Below are 27,519 nucleotides of genomic sequence, written 5' to 3'. Positions count from 1 at the left end.
ACATAAGAAACACAGTAATTAGGTGCGTGACAATGACTCATAAAAGGAGAGACCAGGCTAGAGATTGGAGAAACCGAGAGCCGAGGTTATCTTCATTCACATAAATTTTGTGACTCACCTAACTTTTTTGTATCAATATGATCACCGTTAATCTTTTACTATGAATTATCTCAGGTTTCCTGATATAATGATTATATATAATGATTATATATAATGATTGTGTACAATGATTATATATAATGATCATTATGATGATCATATATATAATATTTTGTTTCAAGTAAGCTTTACTCCATCCTAAATGATGTGAGAATCTCCTGCTTGAGTGGAATACAGCACGTGAGTCTTGTCGTACAGACGAGATCATGTTTGAAAAGTGAAATACACTCAAGACACTTGTACTACCCTGCACCTGAACACCACAATTTTCATTCTTCTCAACTCACTTTTGCCATCCCAGCCGGGCCTTCCTCCACATCAAGCAAGTAACAAGGGTTACCAGGAAAGGTGCCAGAAAAAGTTATACAAGATCATCCTCCGTCCCTCACACGCCATTTGTCATGAGGTACTAAACATACTGGTAAACCATCATCTGCACTCCATCCAACAGTTCGGGGAGATGCCACTGCACCATCCCCACTACAGGTCACCTTCTGTCACCAGAAATCCCTCGTCCTCAGGTTGCAGTTCGGCACCAAAACCACATCTAACCCAACCAACGCTCGTACAGACTCCAACAAGACCAGTTCCATCCCAACCACCGTAAAAAATACAAATAATCAGTGGACTGTCGCTCCAGCGTTTGCGTCAAGACTATCTGTTTGAACCATATCTTCTATCTTCCCTTGCAAAAGCATATTGTCTTTAAAACCAGCATTTTTCTGTATATTTTCAGCTTTTGGCAGCAATCCCTTCAACAAACATTAAATATCATTATTCATAATCATTATCATTATCGTGGGTTCCAGAATCTAAAACAGGTGCTGAAGATGGGACTAAAAAGATAATGGTTGAGAAAGATGTGGTTATAACTTTATCAGTCCGGCAGGGGGCAGCATGTGCTTGCATCTCTGAAAGTCTCTGGTCCTGTCCTGTACTGATTAGATCACCAAGACAAGTAACCAACTTCATATTAACTATGTGGTCTGTAAGGAGACGGACAACGGCCTCAACGACCGAGGCGACGGACGGCCAGGACCGACGTCGAGGCAGGAGTGCGTACGACCCTCAGGCACAAGGAGCAGGAGTTGGGCCGAACGCAGAGGAAGACTCCACAGACATGACACAGCTCAGAGAAACTATAGCTTGAAAAACGCGTGTTACGCTCACCAGAGAACGAGTCCTGCAGGACACATATGGACAAGGGGTACAGAGGAACAAGATGAAAGGAAAGTATAATAACAAATTAAAGAATCAGGTAAAACAGTATTCAACCTCACCAACTTATGCAGAAGCAAGGTAAGGTGTGAGTCAGACAAAGTACGAGTCACAGAAGAGGAATCATCATAACTCATGGGGGACACTCGACTTGATACCTGGCTGCTCCTACATGACGACCAGAAGATATCGTTATTAATGGCAGGATTCCACGAGCTACAGTGTACGTGGAGGAATGTAGGTCAGAGGGAAAGGAGTCACCCTCACCGGGACGGTCCAGACAGTGACGGGTGTCCAGGCTGGGGACAGTGTCTGGTGGGTAATGAGAATGGAAAGTCCTGACCTGCTGGCCGGCTAGACCCAGGGAAACCCAGGCCAGCGTATGGCAGGGAAGGTGGCCAACCAGCCTCCCGCCCTCCAGATGACCAGGCATGATAATCGTCCCTCCTGTCCCGACCGTTCCTGGAACACCGTCCGGCAGACTACCTCACCCTGGCTGGTATCATGTCCTCACACCCACAATTACCCTCAAGCTTGAACATTTCTACCACTCTAACTTCACCTATGATTATCCGTCTTTACATCTAAATCTGGATTATACAAGTATTCCAAGCATGGATGTGTCATCATCATCATCTGTAGACGTAAGTAATGCAAACAACCCACTCCCCCGTGCGGTCTCAGGTTTGTGAGATCAATGTCTCCCTCAGTGTGACCAACATAGTCACTACCTCTCATATCTTTACATTTTCCTTTGTAACTTTTCGCCTCGTTAACTTTATCCCGATGTGCTGCACTTTATGAATTAACTCTACCTGGTCCACAAACGTTTTTGTAAGTGTCTGCTTCTTCTGTCTCATCTTGCTGTACTCATTCCTTGTTCTCTTATACTTCTCCAATGATGGCTGGTTCTTCCTGCACAGTATATCCCGAAGCTCTTTTTTCCATCTTTTACTAAACTATGTCACTCTTTTCTAACCTTCCCTCTCTAGTTGTAACTGAAAGTACTCACGTTTTAGCTCTTCCAGTGTAAATTTCACAGAACCTTCAACAACAATATGTGTGTACACACACACACACACACACACACACACACACACACACACACACACACACACATGTACTCCAACCAAAAGTGAGATGTATTACTCCGCCATACATATTGACGCAATAAGGAATCACAATAGCTCACTCATTATAGCAGAATCTGTATGTCAAATGCACCGTACCATTTTTCTCGTGAGAGCAGCATCATCAGGTCATACCACACATACACACACACACACACACAGAGCAAGAGTGTCCTGCTCTACCATGGCTGGTGGTGTTGCCACAGGTTATAGCGACCAGTCAGCGCCTCAGTGTCACCTTCATCTGGACCTGGCACGTTTTGAGGTCGACCAGGCGTACCGCGCACCCTGCAGGCGACCACATAGCTGTACGTGAACGCCACATCATTATTGCTTTACATTGTGGAAATACCAGGTTGAACCTGACCAAGGCCGTGGAGCAAGTTCCATGGAGTCCTGGCTGGTTGGGAAACATAACGTAACACGATGGCAACATCCGCTCGTTCACTGTGACATGAAATAACCAGCCGGCGACCGCGCATCTCGTTCCCCAATTAAGAACAGAAGCGCAGACTTCACGTAACAGTCCCTCGTGAAGAAGAAATATTCCAAGTTGCGACCACTCCTGCACTGATTTTCCGTCCTCCCTGAACTTAACGAACATCATTTACGTCAGGTAAGCAGGAAGAAACAGAGATGTCCATAAGCTTCAAGCTTGTCACAAAATCGTACTGAACTAAGCAATTCAGTTGTTATCCAATCGTGTCGCGGCTGTGAACCTACAAATCATTCATGGAAGCGAATACACTTCCAGACTATAATTATTACCCACATATGAAAAAGCTTGTAGACACCAACGTGATCTCAAGGACACAGCCGGGAGGTTTGTGAAGGCTGGGTAGGAGGGTGGACCAGTGTGTCACCTCCCGCGCGACGGTGCAGGGGAACATGTGAGGGGCAGGAGTTTCCCGCCAGTTTTCACAAAGGTTTAGGTGGTAATTTCTGTCCTACCTCGATAAGAACCATTGTTCCTCACCAGAGCCTACGATATATATAAAAAGAATGTTGAATGATTAATATGGTAATTATATTTTGATCACAAATAAATTTGAGTCGATCCTTCTGATTGCTGGGAGGAAAGTTCCAGCGACGAATTAGACCATCCGGTGTAGGTTCACCAGCAAATGTTTCGTCGGTATTCTGATTTCTCGTTTGCGTCATAGGATGGAGGTCAAAGATCACGTCAGTAACCTTGGCCCAGTCCGGGCTGTGAGCATAGAAGACCTGCAGAGTACGTTATGCTCAAAGGTCGTACCAGCATTCAAGATGTCAATATAGCGTTACATTTACCGCCGAGCAACGTCTGTCACGTGACGCGTCTTGTAACTCCAAACGGACCAAACTCAGCCTGAGCTGGGCTGCTAGACGCTCGAGTCTCCTACAACCAACTCATCTAGATGATTATGGTTGCGTGCCTCAGTGTGGACGTCTGGCCATCACTTTGTGAAGCACATATCCTAGAAATACAATGAATCGATTTTGATGACACTTGGCTGAGATATATAAGGTACCACTGACGGAGGGAAAAGATACTAAGTTATATGATTGCTTGGCAAAAGTAAACGTCTTAACTCCAATGATGAACAAGACGAGCAGGAAGATTTCCATGAATGTATTTCTCATGACATCTCGTAGTGAGTAAATGATTGTATTAGATGAACACCCTAAGCTTGATTGTTTTAACGATAGAAAGTTTTAGAAAAAAAAATAAAGATCTTTTATATCAGAGAAGAAAACAAGAAAAAAATTTATAAATTGTATTTCGTTTCCTGGTTTCCCTTGTTTGTCTCTCTTAATGGAAGTTCAGCCTTTATCTCTAAGAAGAGCAATCTGGACTAGAAATCTGTATATAAAGTAATGACGAATGTATCCATAATGGTTAGAGATCCAGAAATACGACACAATATTCTTTCACCTGTGTTTTATCGTCCAAGCGTCGGCCATGTCTCCTCACCACCTCGTTGTTGCCACAGTAATCAAGGAACACCAGGATTGCTTGTGTAAAATGCTTATATTGGGCGTCCGTGTCTCTGATCTTCCCCCAAAGGTGTTTTATCGTACTTATATTATTCTCTCTGGACATATGAAACAGTAACTCCTTTTTTACAAATTGAAAGCATTTTGTTTTGGTGAATCTTATAGCAAAATAATTCTTCCTGGTAAAGAAGTGAAGGAACTTGTATTTTGATGGTAGCTGCCAGATTCCTTCATCTCTGCTTTACATGTGTAGGTAAACTAACCACCATACCTGGACTTGTGATACTGTTAGACCGTAAGTGTTATATTCTATATAATGAAACTGATTAAGTAATCCTACGCCAGAAGAGTATATAGTAGAGATCCACATACCAGTGCTCACCGTAAAGTGTTTTTTTAAACAGTTAGACAATGATACACGTTACAGTTGGTACTGGTATGTGGTTCGCAGTGGTTCTGATTTAGGGTTGATTCATCCAGTTTCAATAAGTGTTGCTTCTCGGTTGATCATATCAAATTTGATTATAACAATTTTAAGCAATATACGTACCTACACGATACTTCCATCATAAAGTGACTACGTATTACATAGGGACTGCCGTTATGGCACGGGACCATGCGTCTGTGTCTGCTCTTCCATACTGCTCACAGTAACTGATTATTTGTGGCAGACTGGAGCGACAAACTACAGAAGCTGATGTCTGAGTCGGGGGGAGGTTTGGAAGGAGGAAGCTGAGAGTCAAAGTAAATAAATGTAAAGCAATACGGTATATCAGGGAAGAGAGATAGTTTAGCTTGAGAATGACATCCTGTTGCCTGGTATGTGAACCTGAGCAATTGTTATGAATTTTCTGATAATATGTATTGTTAAGCTTGTGCTCTGACCGTCAGACTTAATGTGAAGGATGATTTAATGCTGTCTGATAAATCCCTTTGGTCCAGACTTCAGGCTGGTCCTCCTAACCCACCCTAATTGGTCTCTCACTCTTATTCCTGGTAGTGGTCCTCAACTCCTTCAGTAGTATGGACACCCTGTGTCCCGAGGGCTCGTGGGTTTTAAAGCCTCCAGGCGGGGAAGGGTCGCCTCAAGCCCTCGCAGGAAAAGGTATACATAGTTTGTAACAATTTCAGGAGCCGCTGGTGAAAGGAACTTTTGAACGTACAGGAAGGGATAAGATGCTGGTATTTATGTGTGTGTGCGTGTGTGTGTGTGTCTATGTGCGTGTGTGTGTGTGTGTGTGTGTGTGTGTGTGTGTGTGTGCGTGTAGGGTCCAGGCAGGGTGGCAGGTCTGGGTTATATAAAGGTTGACTGAGGATCGTTTCTTCATCAGTCTGTACAAAACCGACGCGTGAAGCTCATCCTCCTCCTCAAGACGTAAGTGAAGTGGTTCAATACACGATGTCCAGTCAAGTGTCTTGGTAAACAAATCCATAATACGTAAATGTGGAAAGTTTAAAACTGGGAAACATAGACGATGAATATTGTGAAATATCAATGGTTTGGTTCTAGGCTCATGACTGTGATGATAGCTTCTTGATGGCTCTGGTGTGTCTGTCTTCTCTTAATATTATTTTCGTGATGTTGGTTCAGGGCAACATTCAAATGATCTTTTAGCTCATTCTCAGTCATCAGAAACATTGTTGATTATCATGATCCTATATCATTATCATACGACCCCAGGAACCCTTCCATCAAGGGGTCCTGGGATCATAACCTCAGGATCTTATATAATCAAAAGGATCCCACAGCATCAAGGCTTCTCTACACAGTAACAAGGCAACACTGGACTGTTGTGGAGTTAGAAGTTCGTCGATGAGACAGTACTCCCAACGACTCAGCGTCGCCAAAGATTGCTTTGCACCCGCAGTAAGAATATCCCAAGCAGGCAGAGTCCGGGGACACCCTTGACTTTATGAATGATTACGTAAATGGATGACGTATGTCTTGGTGATGTGTACTAAAGCGTTCAGCAGTTTCATGATTATGATGTCCACGTCCAGCTAAGACTCGAGAATGCAAGCTCACTGGGTTTTCGTTTTTTGTAATTGATGATTTGTTTGCCGAGCAGATTCCTCTGAAGATCAAATCAGGGATGGGGGAGTTCGAGGGTTCTCCTTCAGCAGAAGAATCTAACAGGCTAGACAAAGGCTGACGCTGCTGAGTCACACGACCTCACATGACCCCTTCATTAAAGGCCATTTGGGTCTTGAGATCTAAGGACCAGGTGTCAGTAGTGTTGTGAGAGACATTTCAGATGATCATCTCTCTCCTGTTCCATCCTAGGCACCAGGGCTCAAAATATGACTTCCATGACTTATATATACAAGTCGCATTTTCTCATAGCGATACATTCTTGGTCGTGCATTTTACATTCGACCTTCCAGACCTGAATTGGATATCTAATTTGAGGGTAAAAATTGGTGATAACTTTCACGGTGTTTTCCCCAGGACAGGATGCGACAAGCAGCGCTGGTGGCGGTGTGTGTGGCGGTGTTGACGTTGCCGTGGTCTGAGGCAACCCTGGGCCTCGTTGCTCTCAAGGTAACCTACGTGACCCGTCCTCTTGACCAACACCACGACTCCTGGTCATTATGCAAATGTAGATAACACTGACTGTTATGTTTTAAAAAACCGAGTTTGTTAAGAGTGATCGTATTCTTTCAATATTCTCTCTTTTTCAGCTTCTCAAATACGCCGGGCTGGCCAAACTGAAGGGCCTGTCTGGCGGTAGCCTGTCTGGTGGCCAAGGTGGCTTGGTTGGGCTTGGTGGACTTAAAGATCCTGACTACTATTACCTTGACAACCAGTACGGATCCCCCATCTACACGGGCGGACCTCCAGCCTTCTACATCGTTCCCTCTTCCCACTTCGACGATTACCGCTACAGAGGGAGACGGGACACGGAGGTAGGTGAGGGTATTCTACGAGCCCAGCAACCCAGCCAGATCATTCATATATTCCGGAGCTTCAGCATTACACCGACACAGTATGAGACCAGAAAACTTCAATTCGTTACATAGGGTTTATTCTGTTTACATATGGTCTTGGAGAGTTAGGCGTTGTAGAATTTAGCAGGTCACATGTGTTGCGGGTCGTGAATAACCCTGAAGCAAAGCATTACAACTCAAATCGGGTAGAAAACGTATCTTGGAACATTTTCTATTACGTCACTATCGTCTACATCAGGTATCTGACTCATAATTAAAGTCACCTTACGTTAAGTGTATTGATGAATAATGAAGACTTATTCACACAAGGTATTAGATCCGTTCCCCTTGCCTTACCTTCATCACGGCTCCCATAATGTATTCATCTTAACCATAAAGTTTTCCATGAAACAAGACGAGCAGTCGGCTACCCGGCCACACACACGCCAGACCCCTGCACATGTCACCTGCTCGTCCACTGCTGAACCGTCTCGTGTATTGCTCCTTCACCTTATACCTCCCACTTCATTGTAAATTATCTACTTCACTAGTCTGTCACCCGTCATGAGGCCCAGGTGGCCGCACTTTTAACCCATACATTACAGGCTTCATAATCAACACATGAGTTCATAGAACGAAATATATTTATGGTTGTTACGGTTACATAGAGCTGCAGGAAGACGACGGCACAAACTCTCTTAGGACAGATCAGTTTACAATAATTTCAAATTCTGAAGTTTTTATGTAACTGTGAATATGCAAGACATGCAGCAGTTTTCAATATACAATACAGATAACTAAAACTAATTCATTTAATGTGATTTCGTGGGATAACTGCAGAATACGACGTACAAGGAAGATAAGATTATCCAGTGCTCACGTCAGATGGGAAGATTCATGAACGAAAGTCTCATAGAAGTTCTCGCCACAGTGAAGTTGTGGTGTTTGATTTTCGTGACTCAGTGTTCAGTGATTAACACAGTGGTGTTCCTTCTACAGTATGCGAGTGGATCAAGTGCTGGGACACGGGCTGTGCCAGTGGTTGCCTCGGAGGAGCAGTTCTTTGGGATGCTGGGCAGACTGGACGAGGACCGCTGTGTGTTGAGGCTAGTATGTGAGCTGGCCCGAGCCCCGATCCGCACCCTCACGACGGACGAGAGGGTCATCATGTCCATCTTCAGGTGAGTCCGCCAACCCAACATCATCCCTCCCCACACCCCTACTGTCTCTCTGGCCGCAGTATTGAGTGGCGTACTTATTTTTTCTTGTTAACATAAGCGACGTTTAGATTAACTATTGTCTCCTTGTTCAGATTTGTAAGGAACTGATCATCAGTCGATCAATCTAAGCAGATTACATAGGTAAAAGGAGTGAGAGAGGTCATTGTAAGTGTTTATAAATGTATTAGAACTTTGCTTTAAAGTTTATCTAAACTTAAGATTCCATATACTTTATAGGATAATTTCTGAAAATTCATGTAAAGTTATGGTCCCTGAAGACAGGTGAAATGAAGAGAAAATAATACCTAAACATGATACTGTTTTGAATCTTGGTTAATCATGGATGAGCGCTGAGACAAAAATAGGCTAGTGAGTCTTCCTGAAGCAGTTGGCCTCTCTAACCATTTTTCCTACCTACGGCCAAGGGTCTGGGGACCTTCGGTCTGCCAAATACTCACGTGGCCTCGAACGAAAGTGGCGCGTCTGCAGACGCTGTGGACAAACATTACAAGTCCGTATGGTGGAATGAATGATGAATGCAAGAGGATGTAGAACGTGTAGATCATGAGGAAGACAAGGTTACGAGATGGTGGCACTTTTGGTTGGGGTGGAGCGAAGTCCACGAGATCAGGCCATCAAGATGATGCAGATGGTTACCCAAGCATGACACCGCTGATGAAGTATGATGGTTTGAAGTAGATGTTTCATTACAGGTGTGACGGTGCAAAATTATTGGTGGTAAGATTCAGGTATGAGAGGTTCAAAATAATCTTAATGGCTGCATGTGCGTCATGTAATGATAAGAAAGGAGGTTAAGGTTATAAGTGGCATATATCTAGTTTACCTGGATTAATGCACATCTTGTTTCCTTACTTATATATATCTTGTGATGATGCCGACCATAAACCTTAATTCCAACGTCACCTCTGATACTTTATTGAATTGTGTTATGTATCACAGCAGAGCGTTGTGTCCTACTAACCCAGATCATTGTATTAAAAATGATGTGACATCCGTGGTGTCGTATTACTAATGTAATAACTCCCGCAGCACACCTAGCTTCCGAACGACCACCAAGGGTTCGACAGGCTCGAAGGGCGTATACGACTCCGCTTACTGGCTCGGGAAGACCACTAGCAATCCTGCCCAAACCTGTCCCGAGGTGTACAGCAAGTGTGCCTCCTCCCCCCGGCAACTGGTGGAAGCCCTCTCCTTTGAGGAGCAGACTGAACAGGCTCAGTCCTTCCAGATGGTTGGCTGAGTGTTCCAGGAACCTTCAGGAGGCGTCAAAGTATAGTAAGCTGGTTGGGGTATCTTTAAGCCCTGATTACCTATATCATAAACGATCAAATATTTTATCAAGTGTACGTGAGATGGTATAACTGATTTGAATTTATAATCAATCAGCAAAATCTTATTTCAATAAGATCTTTTGTCACAAGAAAATATCCTCAGAATTGATTTGTTAATTTGGCGTCAGTGTTATAATACAGTAGGGAGCTGTACGTGTTGGACTTGTCATATACAAAAACAAATAAGCTCAGCTAGATTTTACAATTGTCACGCAGTACCTGAGTGATGGGAAGAGCGGATAATGTTGAGAATACTAGTGGTACATAAAACCTGAACAGTTGCTCACGTAATTAATAGACTGTCTGAGGATTCCCTGGCAGATATTAATTATTAGAATGTTATATATGTAGTACTAGATTATCTACACTCATCTGAATGTGAAATAACTCCCTTCGGTTATTAGAATCATGTATGATTATAACTTTTAGGACCCAGGAACTTCTGAACTGCTTATGATGATATATCTAAGATATAATGATGGAACATACTATTGAATGATACATAATTGCAAGTATGTTGGTACCAATGCTTCATTTTTCCTGATGCACTGTACTGGTGGCGTGGAGGTTGTTTTCAGTATTTTGAAAATGATGAAATTGTTGTGTAATGAAACCTTAAAATAGATTCTTCCATATCTACAAGACTATTCAACAAATATTCATGTTACAGAAAAACAATACAAATGAGATCACTTAACACCCATCTTGATCTAAATGAGTCATAGCTCTCAACCTTCCCCGTCCTGCACGGGAGGAGACGAGTGACACTATAGGGAGCGCCATCTTAGTGAGAGAGACACATCTGGGACTTGTTGAGGTGGTGATTATTTGAGCAGTTGTCCGAAGGATGACGGCCAGTAAGCCAGGATGGTTAACCCACACGTCAAACAAATATAACTTTAAAAATCTCTAAACTAATGAGCCTTTGATGGCATTTACTGACTCACACATACACATCAAACTCATCTTATGACAAACAAATCGTTACAGTAATGCTTATTTTATTTACACGTTTGCATATTACGGTCAATGTACACATAACGATGTTTTCCCCAAGCCACAAGTTACTGTGTGGCATCCATATACTAACAGAAATTGATTTCTTTGCTATAGTGGCAGTATCAGAAAACTGGTATGATATTGATTTGTGGTCATCATGAAAAAAAAAAAAAACACGTCACTTGTAGACAGAACCACAATTATAAAGTTTCCTCCTCAATTTGGTCTCCCACTTCTCGTTCCCTTCACCTCTGACACATATATCCTCTTTGGCAATCTTTCCTCACTCATTCTCTCCATATGTCCAAACCATTTCAATACACCCTCTTCTGCTTTCTCAACCACTCTCTTTTTATTACCACACATCTCTTTTATCCTTTCATTACTTACTCGATCAAACCACCTCACACCACATATTGTCCTCAAACATTTCATTTCCAACACATCCACCCTCCTTCATACAACCTTATCTATAGCCCATGCTTCGCAACCTTATGATATTGTTGGAACTACTGTTCCTTCAAACATACCCATTCTTACCCCCCGAGATAACGTTTTCTCATTCCACACATTTTTCATCACTCCCAGAAACTTCGCCCCCTCCCCCACCCTGTGACTCACTTCCGCTCTCATGGTTCCATTCACTACCATGCCCAATCCCAGATATCTAAAACACTTCACTTCCTCCAGTATATTTCCATTCAAACTTACATCCCAACTAACTTGTCCTCCAACCCCGCTAAACCTAATAACCTTGCTTTTATTCACATTTACTCTCAACTTTCTCTTTTCCCATACTTTTCCAAACTCAGCCGCCAAATTCTACAGTTTCTCACTCAAATCAGCCACCAGTGCTGTATCATCAGCAAATAACATCTGACTCACTTCCCGGGCCCTTTCATCTCCAACACACTGCATGCCCACCCCTCTCTACAAAACTTGCACCTACCTCCCTCACTACCCCATCCATAAACAAATTAAACAACCAAGGTGACGTCACGCACCCCTGCCGCAGAACACCTTCAATGGGAACTATTCACTCTCCTTTCTTCTTGCTCTTACACACACCTTACACCCTTGATAAAAACCTGTCATTGCTTCTGGCAGCTTTCCTCCCACACCATATATTCTTAAAACCTTCCACAAAGCATTTCTATCAACCTTATCATATGCCTTCTCCAGATCCATAGATCCTACATATAGATCCATCTGTGTTTCTAAGTTTTCCCACACATTTTTCAAAGCAAACACCTGATCCACACACCCTCTATCACTTCTGAAACGAAGCTGCTCCTCCCCAGTCTTATGCTCTGTATATGCCGTCACCCTCTCAGTCAATACCCTCCCATACAACTTACCAGGTATATTCAACAAATTTATGCCTTTATAGTTTGAACACTCACCCTTTATACAGTGACACTATACATGAATTACGCCAATCCTCAGCCACTTCACCATGATCCATACATGCAACGAACACCCTTACCGACCAATCAACGACACAGTCACCTTTTTTCTCAATGAATTCAACTGCAATACAATCCACTCTCGCCGTCTTGCCGAACTTCATCTTCCGCAAGGCTTTCACCACCTCTTCTCTCTTCACCAAACCACTCTCCATGACTCTCTTACTTTGGATACCACCCAGACCGAAGCACCCTACATCTGCCACTCTATCATCAAACACATTTAACAATCCTTCAAAATACTCAATCCATCTCCTACTCACTCTATCATTAACTGTGCCTCTTTCGCCATTTTTTCTCTTGTCTTTTACACATTATTTGCCTCCGTTCAAAACATCTTTTATTCTCCCTAAAGTTTAATGATACTCTCTCACCCCAACCCTCCTGTGTCTTTTTTTTTCAACCCCTGCACCTTCCTCTTGACCCCCTGCCGCTTTCTCTTATATCTCTCTCTCAATCTTTTGCACTCCTTTCTTGTAAGTACCGCCCGAACGCCGCTTTTTTTATTATCAGTTTTACTTCCTCATCCGATTTCTTTCTACCCTTTCTAATCTGCCTACCTCCCACCTTTCGCATGCCACATGTATCTCTTGTACGTGCCACGAAAACAATCAAGCTACGAGTATACTTAAACCAATATAAGCGACTCAGGTCGTATGCTTCAGCAATAAGGCATGGGTGCTGTGATTCTGATTGGTTCAGCAGTAAGGCATGGCTGCTAACATTCTGATTGAATATCAGCACGGAACGGTTGCTGTCACTCTGATTGGCTTAGCAGTAAGACATGGCTGCTGTCATTCTGATTGGTTCAGCAATAAGGCATGGGTGCTGTGATTCTGATTGGTTCAGCAGTAAGGCATAGCTGCTAACATTCTGATTGGTTCAGCAGTAAGGCATAGCTGCTAACATTCTGATTGGTTCAGCAGTAAGGCATAGCTGCTAACATTCTGATTGGTTCAGCAGTAAGGCATAGCTGCTAACATTCTGATTGGTTCAGCAGTAAGGCATAGCTGCTAACATTCTGATTGGTTCAGCAGTAAGGCATAGCTGCTAACATTCTGATTGGTTCAGCAGTAAGGCATAGCTGCTAACATTCTGATTGGTTCAGCAGTAAGGCATAGCTGCTAACATTCTGATTGGTTCAGCAATAAGGCATGGGTGCTGTGATTCTGATTGGTTCAGCAGTAAGGCATAGCTGCTAACATTCTGATTGGTTCAGCAGTAAGGCATAGCTGCTAACATTCTGATTGGTTCAGCAGTAAGGCATAGCTGCTAACATTCTGATTGGTTCAGCAGTAAGGCATAGCTGCTAACATTCTGATTGGTTCAGCAGTAAGGCATAGCTGCTAACATTCTGATTGGTTCAGCAGTAAGGCATAGCTGCTAACATTCTGATTGGTTCAGCAGTAAGGCATAGCTGCTAACATTCTGATTGGTTCAGCAGTAAGGCATAGCTGCTAACATTCTGATTGGTTCAGCAGTAAGGCATAGCTGCTAACATTCTGATTGGTTCAGCAGTAAGGCATAGCTGCTAACATTCTGATTGGTTCAGCAGTAAGGCATAGCTGCTAACATTCTGATTGGTTCAGCAATAAGGCATGGGTGCTGTGATTCTGATTGGTTCAGCAATAAGGCATGGGTGCTGTGATTCTGATTGGTTCAGCAGTAAGGCATAGCTGCTAACATTCTGATTGGTTCAGCAGTAAGGCATAGCTGCTAACATTCTGATTGGTTCAGCAGTAAGGCATAGCTGCTAACATTCTGATTGGTTCAGCAGTAAGGCATAGCTGCTAACATTCTGATTGGTTCAGCAGTAAGGCATAGCTGCTAACATTCTGATTGGTTCAGCAGTAAGGCATAGCTGCTAACATTCTGATTGAATATCAGCACGGAACGGTTGCTGTCACTCTGATTGGCTTAGCAGTAAGACATGGCTGCTGTCATTCTGATTGGTTCAGCAGTAAGGCATAGCTGCTAACATTCTGATTGGTTCAGCAATAAGGCATGGGTGCTGTGATTCTGATTGGTTCAGCAGTAAGGCATAGCTGCTAACATTCTGATTGGTTCAGCAGTAAGGCATAGCTGCTAACATTCTGATTGGTTCAGCAATAAGGCATGGGTGCTGTGATTCTGATTGGTTCAGCAGTAAGGCATAGCTGCTAACATTCTGATTGGTTCAGCAGTAAGGCATGGCTGCTAACATTCTGATTGAATATCAGCACGGAACGGTTGCTGTCACTCTGATTGGCTTAGCAGTAAGACATGGCTGCTGTCATTCTGATTGGTTCAGCAGTAAGGCATAGCTGCTAACATTCTGATTGGTTCAGCAGTAAGGCATAGCTGCTAACATTCTGATTGGTTCAGCAGTAAGGCATAGCTGCTAACATTCTGATTGGTTCAGCAGTAAGGCATAGCTGCTAACATTCTGATTGGTTCAGCAGTAAGGCATAGCTGCTAACATTCTGATTGGTTCAGCAATAAGGCATGGGTGCTGTGATTCTGATTGGTTCAGCAATAAGGCATGGGTGCTGTGATTCTGATTGGTTCAGCAGTAAGGCATAGCTGCTAACATTCTGATTGGCTCAGCAGTAAGGCATAGCTGCTAACATTCTGATTGGTTCAGCAGTAAGGCATAGCTGCTAACATTCTGATTGGTTCAGCAGTAAGGCATAGCTGCTAACATTCTGATTGGTTCAGCAGTAAGGCATAGCTGCTAACATTCTGATTGGTTCAGCAGTAAGGCATAGCTGCTAACATTCTGATTGGTTCAGCAGTAAGGCATAGCTGCTAACATTCTGATTGGTTCAGCAGTAAGGCATAGCTGCTAACATTCTGATTGGTTCAGCAGTAAGGCATAGCTGCTAACATTCTGATTGGTTCAGCAGTAAGGCATAGCTGCTAACATTCTGATTGGTTCAGCAATAAGGCATGGGTGCTGTGATTCTGATTGGTTCAGCAGTAAGGCATAGCTGCTAACATTCTGATTGGTTCAGCAATAAGGCATGGGTGCTGTGATTCTGATTGGTTCAGCAGTAAGGCATAGCTGCTAACATTCTGATTGGTTCAGCAGTAAGGCATAGCTGCTAACATTCTGATTGGTTCAGCAGTAAGGCATAGCTGCTAACATTCTGATTGGTTCAGCAATAAGGCATGGGTGCTGTGATTCTGATTGGTTCAGCAGTAAGGCATAGCTGCTAACATTCTGATTGGTTCAGCAGTAAGGCATAGCTGCTAACATTCTGATTGGTTCAGCAGTAAGGCATAGCTGCTAACATTCTGATTGGTTCAGCAATAAGGCATGGGTGCTGTGATTCTGATTGGTTCAGCAGTAAGGCATAGCTGCTAACATTCTGATTGGTTCAGCAGTAAGGCATAGCTGCTAACATTCTGATTGGTTCAGCAATAAGGCATGGGTGCTGTGATTCTGATTGGTTCAGCAGTAAGGCATAGCTGCTAACATTCTGATTGGTTCAGCAGTAAGGCATAGCTGCTAACATTCTGATTGGTTCAGCAGTAAGGCATAGCTGCTAACATTCTGATTGGTTCAGCAGTAAGGCATAGCTGCTAACATTCTGATTGGTTCAGCAGTAAGGCATAGCTGCTAACATTCTGATTGGTTCAGCAGTAAGGCATAGCTGCTAACATTCTGATTGGTTCAGCAATAAGGCATGGGTGCTGTGATTCTGATTGGTTCAGCAATAAGGCATGGGTGCTGTGATTCTGATTGGTTCAGCAGTAAGGCATAGCTGCTAACATTCTGATTGGCTCAGCAGTAAGACATGACTGCTAACATTCTGATTGGTTCAGCAGTAAGGCATAGCTGCTAACATTCTGATTGGTTCAGCAGTAAGGCATAGCTGCTAACATTCTGATTGGCTCAGCAGTAAGACATGACTGCTAACATTCTGATTGGTTCAGCAGTAACGTATGGCTACTGTCATCCTGAATGGCAGACACACTAGTAAGGCACTGCAGGTGTCCTTCTGGTTGATGTAACTATGAGACATGGCCACTATATACAGTTTCTGGTTGGACCATAGTATTCTTAGTGATTGATTTATTTGTTTTTTTTCTGGAAGTGTTCGGTATAATATAAAGATTAAATCTCACCCATCTGCCTCAATGATTGCGTGACGTAAGGACTAGTGTCGTCCCAATTATCCCAGCTGTTGAATAATTTGTCCCAGCAGTGTGATGTCTACGGTGGACCTTTGTTCCATCATGATGAAATGCTTTTATTGCACGACGCTATGATGCTTGAGCACGACAGTACGGCTCTTGTGCGCAGTGGCACGACCCTCGAGCATGAAACAACGACCATGGATATGATGGTCTGACTTTGTGAAGTTGGCTCTTAAGGTTTAAGTCAGAGGTCAGGCTATCACAATGAAAGGTCGCAACGTCGTGAATGTAAGTTATACCGTTGTGTGTGTGAGCTTTACTGTCTTGCTACAGGTTGCAGCTTGATATATATATATATATATATATATATATATATATATATATATATATATATATATATATATATATAAGAATCCCTATCTCTGTAGGTACTGTTGTTACAACCCGCACCTCTTTACAAGGAGCTCTTGCAGCCCAAGGCTGCGCTACGCATACCAGCGGGGACAGGTTGACTCCTTCCAAGCAAAAAGTTCTTTAACGAGACTGTATTCTGTTTCGTCTACTGACGATGTTCGTGCACTTTGCCAAAGGTGACTTTCCTCTTGTGGTACAACCTCACGTTGACGGAGTCCGGTAACACCCATGATCTTTTGAATAATTCCATATATATTCTCCATTAGTTTGATGTAATGTTACTGACTGTTTCAACTTGATTCGGTTAAAGACTTTGATTCCTTAAAACTGAATATCTTATATCACTCAAGTGTAAACCACTTTTGATTCGTTTGTTGCTATGATCTGAACACCGATCGAACTGTACTTGGTTGTAAAGGTGTGTGCCCGTGAACATGGCTCCACAGAACCAAAAGCCATAGTATTCCGGAACTAAATTGGAATGAGTTATCATGGTGAGGCGTTACATCATGCTGAGGCGTTACATCATGGTGAGGCGTTACATCCTGATGAGGCGTTACATCATGATGAGACTTTACATCATGGTGAGACGTTACATCATAATGAGACGTTACATCATGATGAGACGTTACATCATGGTGAGCCGTTACAATAAAGGATTATGCCATCCCGCTGGTTAGTTTTTCACTTATTAGTTATTCGGTCAGCAGTAACAGGCTTTTGATCTAATAATTGTGGTCAAGTGTTATTATATGTCACACAGTCAGCTGACATCATACAGCAGTCTGGGTGATGTCACCAAACATTTCCCACCGCATGAAGTAACACCTTCAAATAGACGTGACCGAACACATGTAGTCTACATGTGTGACCAGTACAACACGATAATGTCGCATATAAACGTTTCACAAACAAAATTTAACGGTGTTCATCGTCACGTTGACATAACGGTATCATCGTCACCGTGACGTAAGGCAAGCCACAACGTTCTATAAATTCTATGTGCGAGTTTTTGGGTGGGTTGTACGTAGGGCGGGTGGCTGCGGTACATATTTTTCACGGAGGCGTGGCATGGCTGCCGGCGACCCAACCGACAGCCTGTCGATGTTGCCGCCTTCTACGGTGGCCATGCCGCAACCGCACGCTTTGCTTACCGCAAGGGTGACGAGAGTTGTGGTCGCTGTGTTAGCGGTCCCATCACTAGGTCCGTAACGGTCCCAGTATTAGAAATATATTGGTCTTAGGTAAAGGTATCTAGATTATCTTTGCCCATTGTACAGTGGGATTAGTAATGTTTATATATGGGTTATAGAACTAGATATATCATAATGGTCTGTACACTAGCTAAAATGCCCTTATAATGATAACTATATCGTTATCATTATAAGGTATATAAGTCTCAGAATTGTCAATATAGGTGTAGTACAGTGAGCTACAAAGCCACCCCAGAAATAACTACACACACACACTAGTGGTCCATAATGAGACGAATGGAGTCAGCATTGTTGGTTTATATCTATTACCTTATTGATAACTGTGTACGTTGTCACCCACATCAGAGTATTGGCATATTATACCAAGTCAGGATTGCAAGGGATTGATTATGTAGACAACACATGTGGAGTGGCTGAAGAAATATTCTGTGGAAGTGTAAATCATTCATTTTCACAAGAAATAATCTATTTCATTATAAACTTCGTATCCGAGGAAAGGTGGAATACACAACTCATAGGTTCAAGGTTCTTTGATGAACTGAATACAATAGGAATCAGAACATTTTCGTCCATCAGACTCTGACCTGACAGACAGTCAGTCAGTGATGTGATGATAAACTTCTTAATTAAGATCAGTAGGGTAATGCTGGGTGAGCATGGCCACGCCACCAACACCTGATGCCCCGCGCCAGCCTTTACCTCCGTCCATAACTTGCTCACGGCCCAGGTGGAGGGTGTTTTGCTCGTTTGTTGTTCTCTCGTTTATGGTGGTTTTGTTTAATCAGTATCAATGTTTGGTGGATTATAGTTATCTTGGTATGTTATACTGTAGTATGTGCCGCAAATACTTTATTGAATGTATGTAATACTAGAAATTTAGCTGTGGTCTGTAATATAAGTAAACTGATCTAAACTTCCAGGCCATTTGTAGGAGAGAGCGCCGTTGAGAGCCTCACACTGCCATATATAACGTAACTTAGTAAGATTCAACTGAGGGAATCATTTGTTGGTACATATTGATATCATTGGTAAAATCTGTCTTTTGTGCATTGTGATCAGGAGTTCATGTGGTAACATGCGTAAAAATCTTAGAAATAAACATTCTTAGTCATGGCGCTACTTCACTAAAGTGATAACTAGCAAGCAGATGCGAACATTCTTTATCATTTTCATTGTTATTGATCTTGTTATAATCATTGATAATGATACTGGTATTACTAATGATAATACTACTACTGCTGTTATCATGATCATTATTATTAGTATTATTATTAGTAGTAGAAACAGTAGTAGTGACTGTGCTGATTAGTTGATAAGTAAGAGTATCTAGTGTATGTATGGATCATGGTGAGGTGTCTGAGGACTGGCGGAATGCATGGTTACGGCCTTTGTGTAATGGCAAGTGGGATAAAGTCGAGTGTTCACAGTACAAAGGTATAAGTTGGTTGAGTCTACCTGGTAAGTTGCATAGGAGGTTATTGATTTTGAGAGCGAAGGCATGTGCAGGGCAACAGAATGAGGAGGAGCAGTGTGGTTTCAGAAGTGGTAGAGATTGTGTGGATCAGGTGGTTGCTTTAAAGAATGAGTGAAAAATACCTTGGAGAACAGATGGATCTGTACATGACAATTATGGATCTGGACAAGGCATATGATAGTGCGTGGAGGTAAAAGGAGTGCGGTTGAGAGAGCAGAAGAGGGTGTGTTGAAATGGCTAGGACATATGGAGGGAATGAGTGATGAAAGGTTGACAAAGAGGATATATGTGTCAGAAGTGGAGGGATCAAGAACTAGGAAACCAAATGGGGATGGAAGGATGGAGTGAAAAAGATTTTAAGCGTTAGGGGCCTGAACATGAAGGAGGGTGGAAGGCGTGCAAGGGATAGAGTGAATTGGAGCGATGTGGTATACTTGGGTCGACATGCTCTGAATGAACGGAACCAGGACATGTGAAGCGTCCGGGGTAAACCATGAAAAGATCTGTTGGGTTTGGTTGTAGATAGAGAGCTGTGGTTTCAGTGAATTACACATGACAGCTAGAGTATAGATGTGAGAGAATGTGGCCTTTCTTCTTCTGTTCCTGGCGCTACTTCGCTAATCCGAAAAACGACATCAAGTATAAGAAAATTGTAGTTGCAGTAGTAAGATTATTATTTGTTATATCTTATATGAAGGAAAGTTTCCAGTTATTGGTCCTATCAACCGATATATATAATTAGGCTAAGACACCACAGTCCTGGTCACTCTGTTCACAGGATACCTGAATCAAACACTGTCTTCACGGAAATATTTTATTACAAATATATCACTCGCACTCATTTCCTTTCGCTGATGTGACAGACACACAATCGCACTCACACACCAGTTAGAGAATTCATATAATGTTAATCATTAGTCCATCATTACAACTAGTGACACTTAGAGTACTGTGGCATGAGACTGGGGAGCTGGAGACGAATAGAGAGGGAGACTAGAAGAAAGCTTCAGGCTCAGTATGTACAATGTCCCCACTTGTCTCACCGTGGATCCGCGCAGAGCGAGAGGAGGTTGAGTTCAGGGTCGCCGGGTCGACATATTATCAAGGGTTTAGGCTCTCATCCATGCACAGAGGATCCCTAAAGTCATGCATTGGCCCCTTAGGTCTTAAGGTCTATAGGCCCTCAACGAAAACACTAAACTTATGAATGGCCTTACTTCATGGCCTACACTAAGGCCCTGATATCGTGCATATAAGCCCCCCCCCCCCCCCCCAGCACAGACGTCAGTTTGTGCATCGGACCTTAGCACGGCCCACAATTCCTGGATGGACCTACAGCGTAGCCCAGACATGGTTAGGACCTATCTACAGCCCTGAAATTTTGCAGACGCCCTCCGATTAGCCTAAAATTCTTGCGTAATCATTCGACACAGCCCAGGAGTCGTTCATGGACGCAACATACTCCTTAGAATTATGCCCAGGCGCTGGGCATGGCACGCATGCCTTCAGCATTGCCGTAACTTTTATGTGAACGTATTGAAAGAAGTGATAAAGGCTATTGTTACAGCTGCATACTGAGTATGCTCTGTTATCACGACACCTCTGACGACCATTTAATAGCTTAGGGTGCAGACGGAGCATTCCGACAGCGGAAGTCCACGTCGGAGTGATTACTGGGTGAAAAGATGTGAACATGAACATGCATTTTGCTACCTTATGAAGACCTTAAGTGTGTCCCAGATCAACATTGTAGATTAAGGGGCATGGAGACCATAACTGTGGTCCAGCATGGAGACCATAACTGTGGTCCAGCATGGAGACACTGAGGGAGACCGGCCCTTCCACCCCTGACCCCAACACCGCCGGCAGGTTGGGGTTGTGCACACACGCCCCCTCCCAGGAGGTCACATACCTTCAGCACCTCCTCAAGCACCTTACGAAGTATTGAGCACGACCTGGGGTTGTTGATGGCCTTTGACATGCAATAAATATAAAGGAATAAATAGAATAAATAGGAAGACAAGACACATACACACACAGATACACGAGGGGAGCAGCACTTGCTGCTGACGACCCGGCGACCTGACCCGCCGGCTGGGGCAGGCCAGTCCTAACCAGGGACATCTTCCCTGGACGGCGCCGCTGTCTGTAGTGACTCGTGGCGCCTTGAATGCCCGGCCGCGACTCACCGTGGGCGCCGCGGCTTGTGGTGGGTGGGCCAGCGCGGTGAGCCGCGACTCTGATGAACCGCAAACTAAGTGGCGTGGTGGTAGCGGTGCGGCACTCACTGGTCTAGCCTCACACGGCGCCCCACGCTCCTCTCCTACATGACTGGTATGTTGGTCGTTTCCTAGAAGAGACCCTTCTTGTGTAGGAAGGCAGGGTTGTCGTACGACGAGATGATGGAGCGCGTGTCGCTCTGGCCTCGGAACCGCAGGCACAGGAATGCCGACATGAGGCAAGAGACAATTAATATGGCCAGCAGGACGATGAGTGTGGCAGCGAATCCTGGCGTAGACATGCATATCAGACCCGTCTGGTCCTCCACCTGTGGAGCCACCAGCGTCGCCGTTTCTGACTCCTTAGGCTGGTCGTCATTGCCGCCCTTCTTGTCCAACACGAAGGTCAGGTCTCGCGTAGAAACAACCTGGATCACTCTGTTAACTCCGATATCTTTTTGTTTGTCTGTCTCCTCTCCCTCCTTCTCAACCTCTCGCTTTGCACGGCCGGACGGTGGAGCTTCGTATCCTCCGGGCCCATCGTCGCTGCATTGCGCTGGGCACTGGTACCGGCAGATCTGGATCGTGCACTGGAAGTGGACCTCCATAGAGTCTGGGAATTTGAAGGCCTGGAAGTGAGCGTATGAAAGGACAGACGCAGAGCTCCCGAAGTTTTTGATCTTAGTGAATCTGGACATAAGTTTAGGTCGGGTGACGCAGCCTCGCTGGTCGACCAGCTGGATGGGTGCTCGCTTACCGTCATGGGCCATGCAGTTGCGAACCAGCATGTCGAATTTATTGTCATCATCCTTGATAGCAAGCACCATCGTCATTGTTTGGCCGATTTTGACCAAACCTGACACCTCTGAGGCCCACGGTCCCTTACCCATCTGGATCTGCATCCAGCAGCCCACGTTATCACCAGCGAAATCAGCCCGAACTACATTCAGCATGTCGACGGGGAATGGTCGGAATGTGACAGATTTTTCATACTGATCGTGCCATGTGCACCGCAGTTTGCGTGCCTGATCCCAGATTTCTTGTACTTGTGGGTCGTACTGCACGACGATGATGTTCTCGAAGTACGTGCCGGAGCCACTCTGACTGCCGTAGCCATAGAGTCCGTTCTCTGTGTTGCCTGTGGTGCCACACGCGTTGATGGACACGTCAAATGTGGCCTGTGTGCGGCCTAGCCCGGCGGGGAGGTGCACGCAGTTGATGTTGCTGTAGTGGCCCTTGCTGAAGACGATACCGTAGAATGGCTTGTCGAAGGCGATGCTGACTTTCATCAGGTTCTTCTCGCATTTCACATCGAGAGCTGTGATTTTGGGCATCTCAGGGACAACAGCGGGCCAGGGTTCCGCTGGCCCCAGGGATTCAGGAGGCACGTACGAATTAGCTGAGCCAGACGCTTCGACGTCAGGGATGCTGTGTCCGACGGAGAGGGCCGGAGCAGGGCCAGGGGCAGGGCCAGGAGCAGGGCCAGGAGCCGGTGCTGGAGGAATGTTGTAGACTGGGTTGGGTGGGGGAGGGGGAACATAGTTGGTCTGAGTTATTACTGATGATGATGAAGGCGCAGGGACTGGAGCAGGTGCTGGGGCTATGGCCGGAGCGGGTCCTGAGACGTGACCTTGAAGTGGGGTGGGAAGACCAGCATTCTGGAAAACATCCACCGGCTTCGGTGCACCGTAGCCTTGGTCAGGAACTGGAGGTGGAGGGGCTGAGTAAGCTGGCTGAGGAGGCGGAGGGGGAACTGCATAGGTAGGCTTGGGTGGTGCAGGGGGAGGACCGGAATAAGTTGGTTGAGGAGGGGGAGGGGCAGAGTAGGTAGGTTGGGGAGGCGGTGGTGGTGGCGGGGGTGGGTATCTGGGCGGGGGAGGCGGCACTTTGTACACTGGTGCTGATGGCTGCTTGGCCTGGGCAGCAGCATAGCCTGGGGGCGGGGGCGGCGGACGGAACTGCGGCCGAGAGCGTTTGGGTGGACCAAAGGGTCGGTGAGGGATGTGGCCGCCTCCCTCTTTCGCCTTAGCCCTATGACTGTAACCAGGGTGCCTGGGTAGCCCTGGCAGAACGAGAGTGCCAGGTGAAACCGGCACCGGCAGAGGCACTGGGATGGCCGCTGGGTGTAGAGGGGCATACACCGCAGAGTCCCGATCCACCGACTCAACGGCAATCTGGTCCTCGGGAAAATCGTCGGCGTCCTCGTCACCCAGCGTTGCGGCATCTGACCGTTCTTGGGCGATGGGAGTCTCGTGGTCGGCCGACACGTCGGTCGGCATCAGAGTATCTGCCTCAGCAGGGTCCTCGTCGCTGCCCGCCACCTGCAATACAAAACATGTGGTCAGCACGTCCAACATGGGTACAGTGAAGTTATGATAACAAAGCTGAGACAACCAAAGGGGTTAAAAGTGTATATTTCTACAAGAGAGCCGATCTAACTGACACATGATATCTTCATACTGTTACCAGCCAACAACATGGATTGTCCAGATATAGTCACAGAGCAAGGAGGGGAGGGATTAAGACAGGAACATAAGTCAAAAGGAAGGATATCATGTTTACCGAATTATGTATTGAGCAAAAATCTAGTCTTTGAACAATGCTATTAGACTCAAGCCTCCAGAACCTCGTCTACTACCTCTTACGGAGGGCCAGAAAAACATCACACGCACGCGAAAGACACTTGAATGCCGACGCTGACCAGCTAACCTCTGGACTCGGACATACACTAGGCAGACGTTCCCACAACAAAGTTGGAGAACGGCGGAATGCTACGTTCATTGGTATAACCACTTTTCCCCGCTAATGTCCTCTTCATACCTCCGTTATTGCCGGCAGAACCTTCCCGCTCACAAGTTACATAGTTTTCCAAAAATATATCACCCCAGCAGTCAGGAGTTTCTATCCTGTCAAGAAAATGAGTGAATTATTAGCACTAGTGTATGTACGTTAGTCATCGTGCCTGTGGCTCCTTCCTCGGCATGTCTACAGACTGAGGACAGACAGGACCATCGTTCACATCACAGACCTGCTATACAGGAAGTGACTCACTCCTGACGAACGGTGAGTCCCGGAATTATGTGGCGGGCGCACGTGTAGAGTGCGACTCTCCTGACAAACTTGCTGATGTCTTCAGGATTATTCCTGTGCTTCTGCACTGGTTTAGGAAATATGAAGGCGTTCATAAAGTGGGTCTTGGGTATGTTTTTAGAAATTGATCGTTTGCATAATATTTATCTAGCTATATCTTCCCTGTCCTCCGGCTGGTTAATGGTGCGCCCCTGAGCATGGCGGTATGACCCTTAAGCAAGATGGTAAGATCGGTTAACATGAGACTTTGAGAAAGCCAAAAGGCCATGCAACAGCCAGAGGTTGAAAGTTAGCAAAAGACATAAGGGCAGCTGAGGACTCTGGCGTAACAGAAGGTTTGTAAGTTAGTCCCAGGCTGGAAGGGGTGAAAGATACTCAGGAGTAACAGAAAATTAGAGACGCAGCTGAAGTATTCAAGGTCAGTAGTAGTTATATGGGTAACAGACGAAACAATACTTAGCAGAAAACGTAATGACAGCAAGCTCGGAGGTAAAGTTTGTTGCGGGGGAAGGTAAAAGAAGACTGGAAACAGATGATCGAGGGATAGCAGAAGCCTTTTGAAGAATTATGGTTGTGATGAAACATGAGGGACAGCAGAAAACTTTTAGTGAGTCGTATAGAAGTGTAGGGGTAAGTAAAAAGTTTTCCGGGAGCAGAAATGTTTTACGGGCAGCTGGAAGTCTTACGTTAGCAGTCAAGGTTAGAGGTAGCTGAAAAGTTTTAGGGGTAACAGAAAAGTTTAAGGGTAGCAGAAAAGTTTAGCTAGCATAAAAGTTGTAGGGTAGCAGAAAAGTATAGGGATAACTAAAATCTCTCCGATAGGAATTAGGGGTAACAGAAAGCTTTAGGGGGCAGTAGAAAATTTCAGGGGAATAGAAGGTTTAGTGTTAGTAGATAACCCGGGAGTATAAGTAGAAGTAAGAGGATAACAAACAGTATGGTAGCTAGAAGAAAACTTGATGCGGGTGGTACTAGTAGTAGCAGTAATAGGTTTAGTGGGTAACAGAAGTGTTTGGAAGGGAGGAAAGGTAGCAGAAGTGTTGGAGACGGAAGAGGAGTGGGGGAAATAGCTGCGTGTGGCCCAGGTGAAAGCCAGACCCCTGGCTACACCCCCGCCCCCCTCCCCCCAACCCACCACCACCACCGCCTCCCTCCCATCCTCTTTTTTTTATGCAGGTCACTTGAAGGAAATGGTAGTGAAGTGTGCAACCTGAGGAGAGATTAGGGCTTACAGCCTCACATTCTGCTCTCTCTCTCTCTCTCTCTCTCTCTCTCTCTCTCTCTCTCTCTCTCTCTCTCTCTCTCTCTCATGTTGAGATATCAACAAAGATCTTCTCGTATGGCAATGCATAAAAAGACTGGATAAATTATGGTAGGTGGCGAACCGGAAATCTCAGAGGGATAGATGAGCCGTGTGAGCCAAGAGTGCCATGTTACACACTGGTCACAGAGTCATGCAGCTGTGTACATGATGCAGGACGTCTCATTGTACCAGCCTCGCCAGGATGTGTGCTCAACTACCAGAGATTATTACCAAAGGCGATTCATCTACGACATCGGTTGGTGGAGACGTATTCATACATAGTGGTGGCGTCTGAGGTGAATGTTGTCTTGCGGTGTTTTTGCGTCGGGTTCTCTTTCTTTACAATGATGTTTGTTGATGTGTTGCTAGAGTGTTGTGGACATGTAGTGAAGCCGTGTTATCAGCCCTGATGACTAGGTAATGTTTCTGGGAATGAATACTGGTCATTTCAGATATGATTTTTCTGTACGAAGTTTGGAGAAACTGGTTGAGTGATAGGACATCTCAGACACTCAGTTGTTTTAACTGGTCCATAGTATTGTGTATTGACAGGTCGACAGACCGAATGTGTGGTGTATGTGTGTGTGTGTGTGTGTGTGTGTGTGTGTGTGTGTGTGTAATTACATTACTGAATGGTGTTCTACACCTCAAGGGGCTCCATATCTCGAACATATTCCGTCTGCCACTCATGCTCTATAAGATTAGTAGCTCACATCCTGTCTAACATGTTTCTCGTTAGATTTCATGTAATGACCACTACTTGTTCTACCTGTGGGTATGTGTAATAGAAGAGAAGATGCCACAAGTGCACAACTCCCTCCTAGTGCCGTCAAATAGGTAACTACAGACACATGCGCGATACACCCATTCATATGATATACAAGAGAGAGAGAGAGAGAGAGAGAGAGAGAGAGAGAGAGAGAGAGAGAGAGAGAGAGAGCTGGGTGAGTACCTGTACCAGTACAGGTCTGACGACTCAGCGTCGTGAGTGTTGTTATTTCTGGGCGAGTGCCACTGACCTACTCGGGGTCTGGCGGGTTTCATTTTCTTGACCTTCCACCGGGCACATGCATGCTGCTCGGCTCCTCTCACTGCCTCTCACTAGCTTACTCTACCTCTCCACTGAGAGGACGAGACGCTCCTAACGACAACAGTCGATCTACTCATCACGTCCAATACTCGACCACCTTAGGTGAGTCAGATGAATTCAACCTACCTGAACCTCTGTAGATGT

General features: G+C 44.9%; 2 protein-coding genes across 2 annotated transcripts in view; one reads left to right on the top strand and one right to left on the bottom strand.

Annotated features, from left to right (window-relative positions):
- The first annotated feature begins 2,691 nt into the window (after positions 1-2,691).
- LOC139766613 (uncharacterized) lies at positions 2,692-13,109 on the top strand. The gene is made up of 7 exons (XM_071695474.1): positions 2,692-2,815; positions 5,485-5,589; positions 5,816-5,859; positions 6,934-7,026; positions 7,167-7,391; positions 8,412-8,593; positions 9,683-13,109. Exons 1-7 carry the CDS (start codon positions 2,692-2,694, stop codon positions 9,891-9,893), a joined length of 984 nt encoding a protein of 327 aa, XP_071551575.1. The 3' UTR covers positions 9,894-13,109.
- A 7,364-nt stretch (positions 13,110-20,473) lies between these two features.
- Positions 20,474-27,519, bottom strand: part of LOC139766868 (uncharacterized) — a 67,673-nt gene continuing 60,627 nt past the window's right edge. Inside the window, exon 3 of the mRNA XM_071695880.1 lies at positions 20,474-24,213. Within this exon, the coding sequence (XP_071551981.1) occupies positions 22,024-24,213 (2,190 nt within the window). The 3' untranslated portion in view covers positions 20,474-22,023. The remainder of the gene's footprint in view (positions 24,214-27,519) is intronic.

Source organism: Panulirus ornatus, chromosome 58 (assembly GCF_036320965.1).
Source record: "Panulirus ornatus isolate Po-2019 chromosome 58, ASM3632096v1, whole genome shotgun sequence".
NCBI classification, from domain to species: Eukaryota; Metazoa; Arthropoda; class Malacostraca; order Decapoda; family Palinuridae; genus Panulirus; species Panulirus ornatus.
The sequence above is the reverse complement of the archived record's forward strand: the minus strand, read 5'-3'. Positions and strand labels throughout refer to the sequence as shown.

What these genes read in the sequence shown, in the direction of transcription:
- LOC139766613 (XM_071695474.1), top strand. Translation starts at nt 2,692, where the DNA reads ATGGCTGGTGGTGTTGCCACAGGTTATAGCGACCAGTCAGCGCCTCAG. An exon ending in CTGCAGGCGACCACATAGCT is followed by an intron (nt 2,816 to 5,484) that starts GTACGTGAACGC and finishes TATTCCTGGTAG; the next exon opens with TGGTCCTCAACTCCTTCAGT. An exon ending in GTCATCATGTCCATCTTCAG is followed by an intron (nt 8,594 to 9,682) that starts GTGAGTCCGCCA and finishes TAACTCCCGCAG; the next exon opens with CACACCTAGCTTCCGAACGA.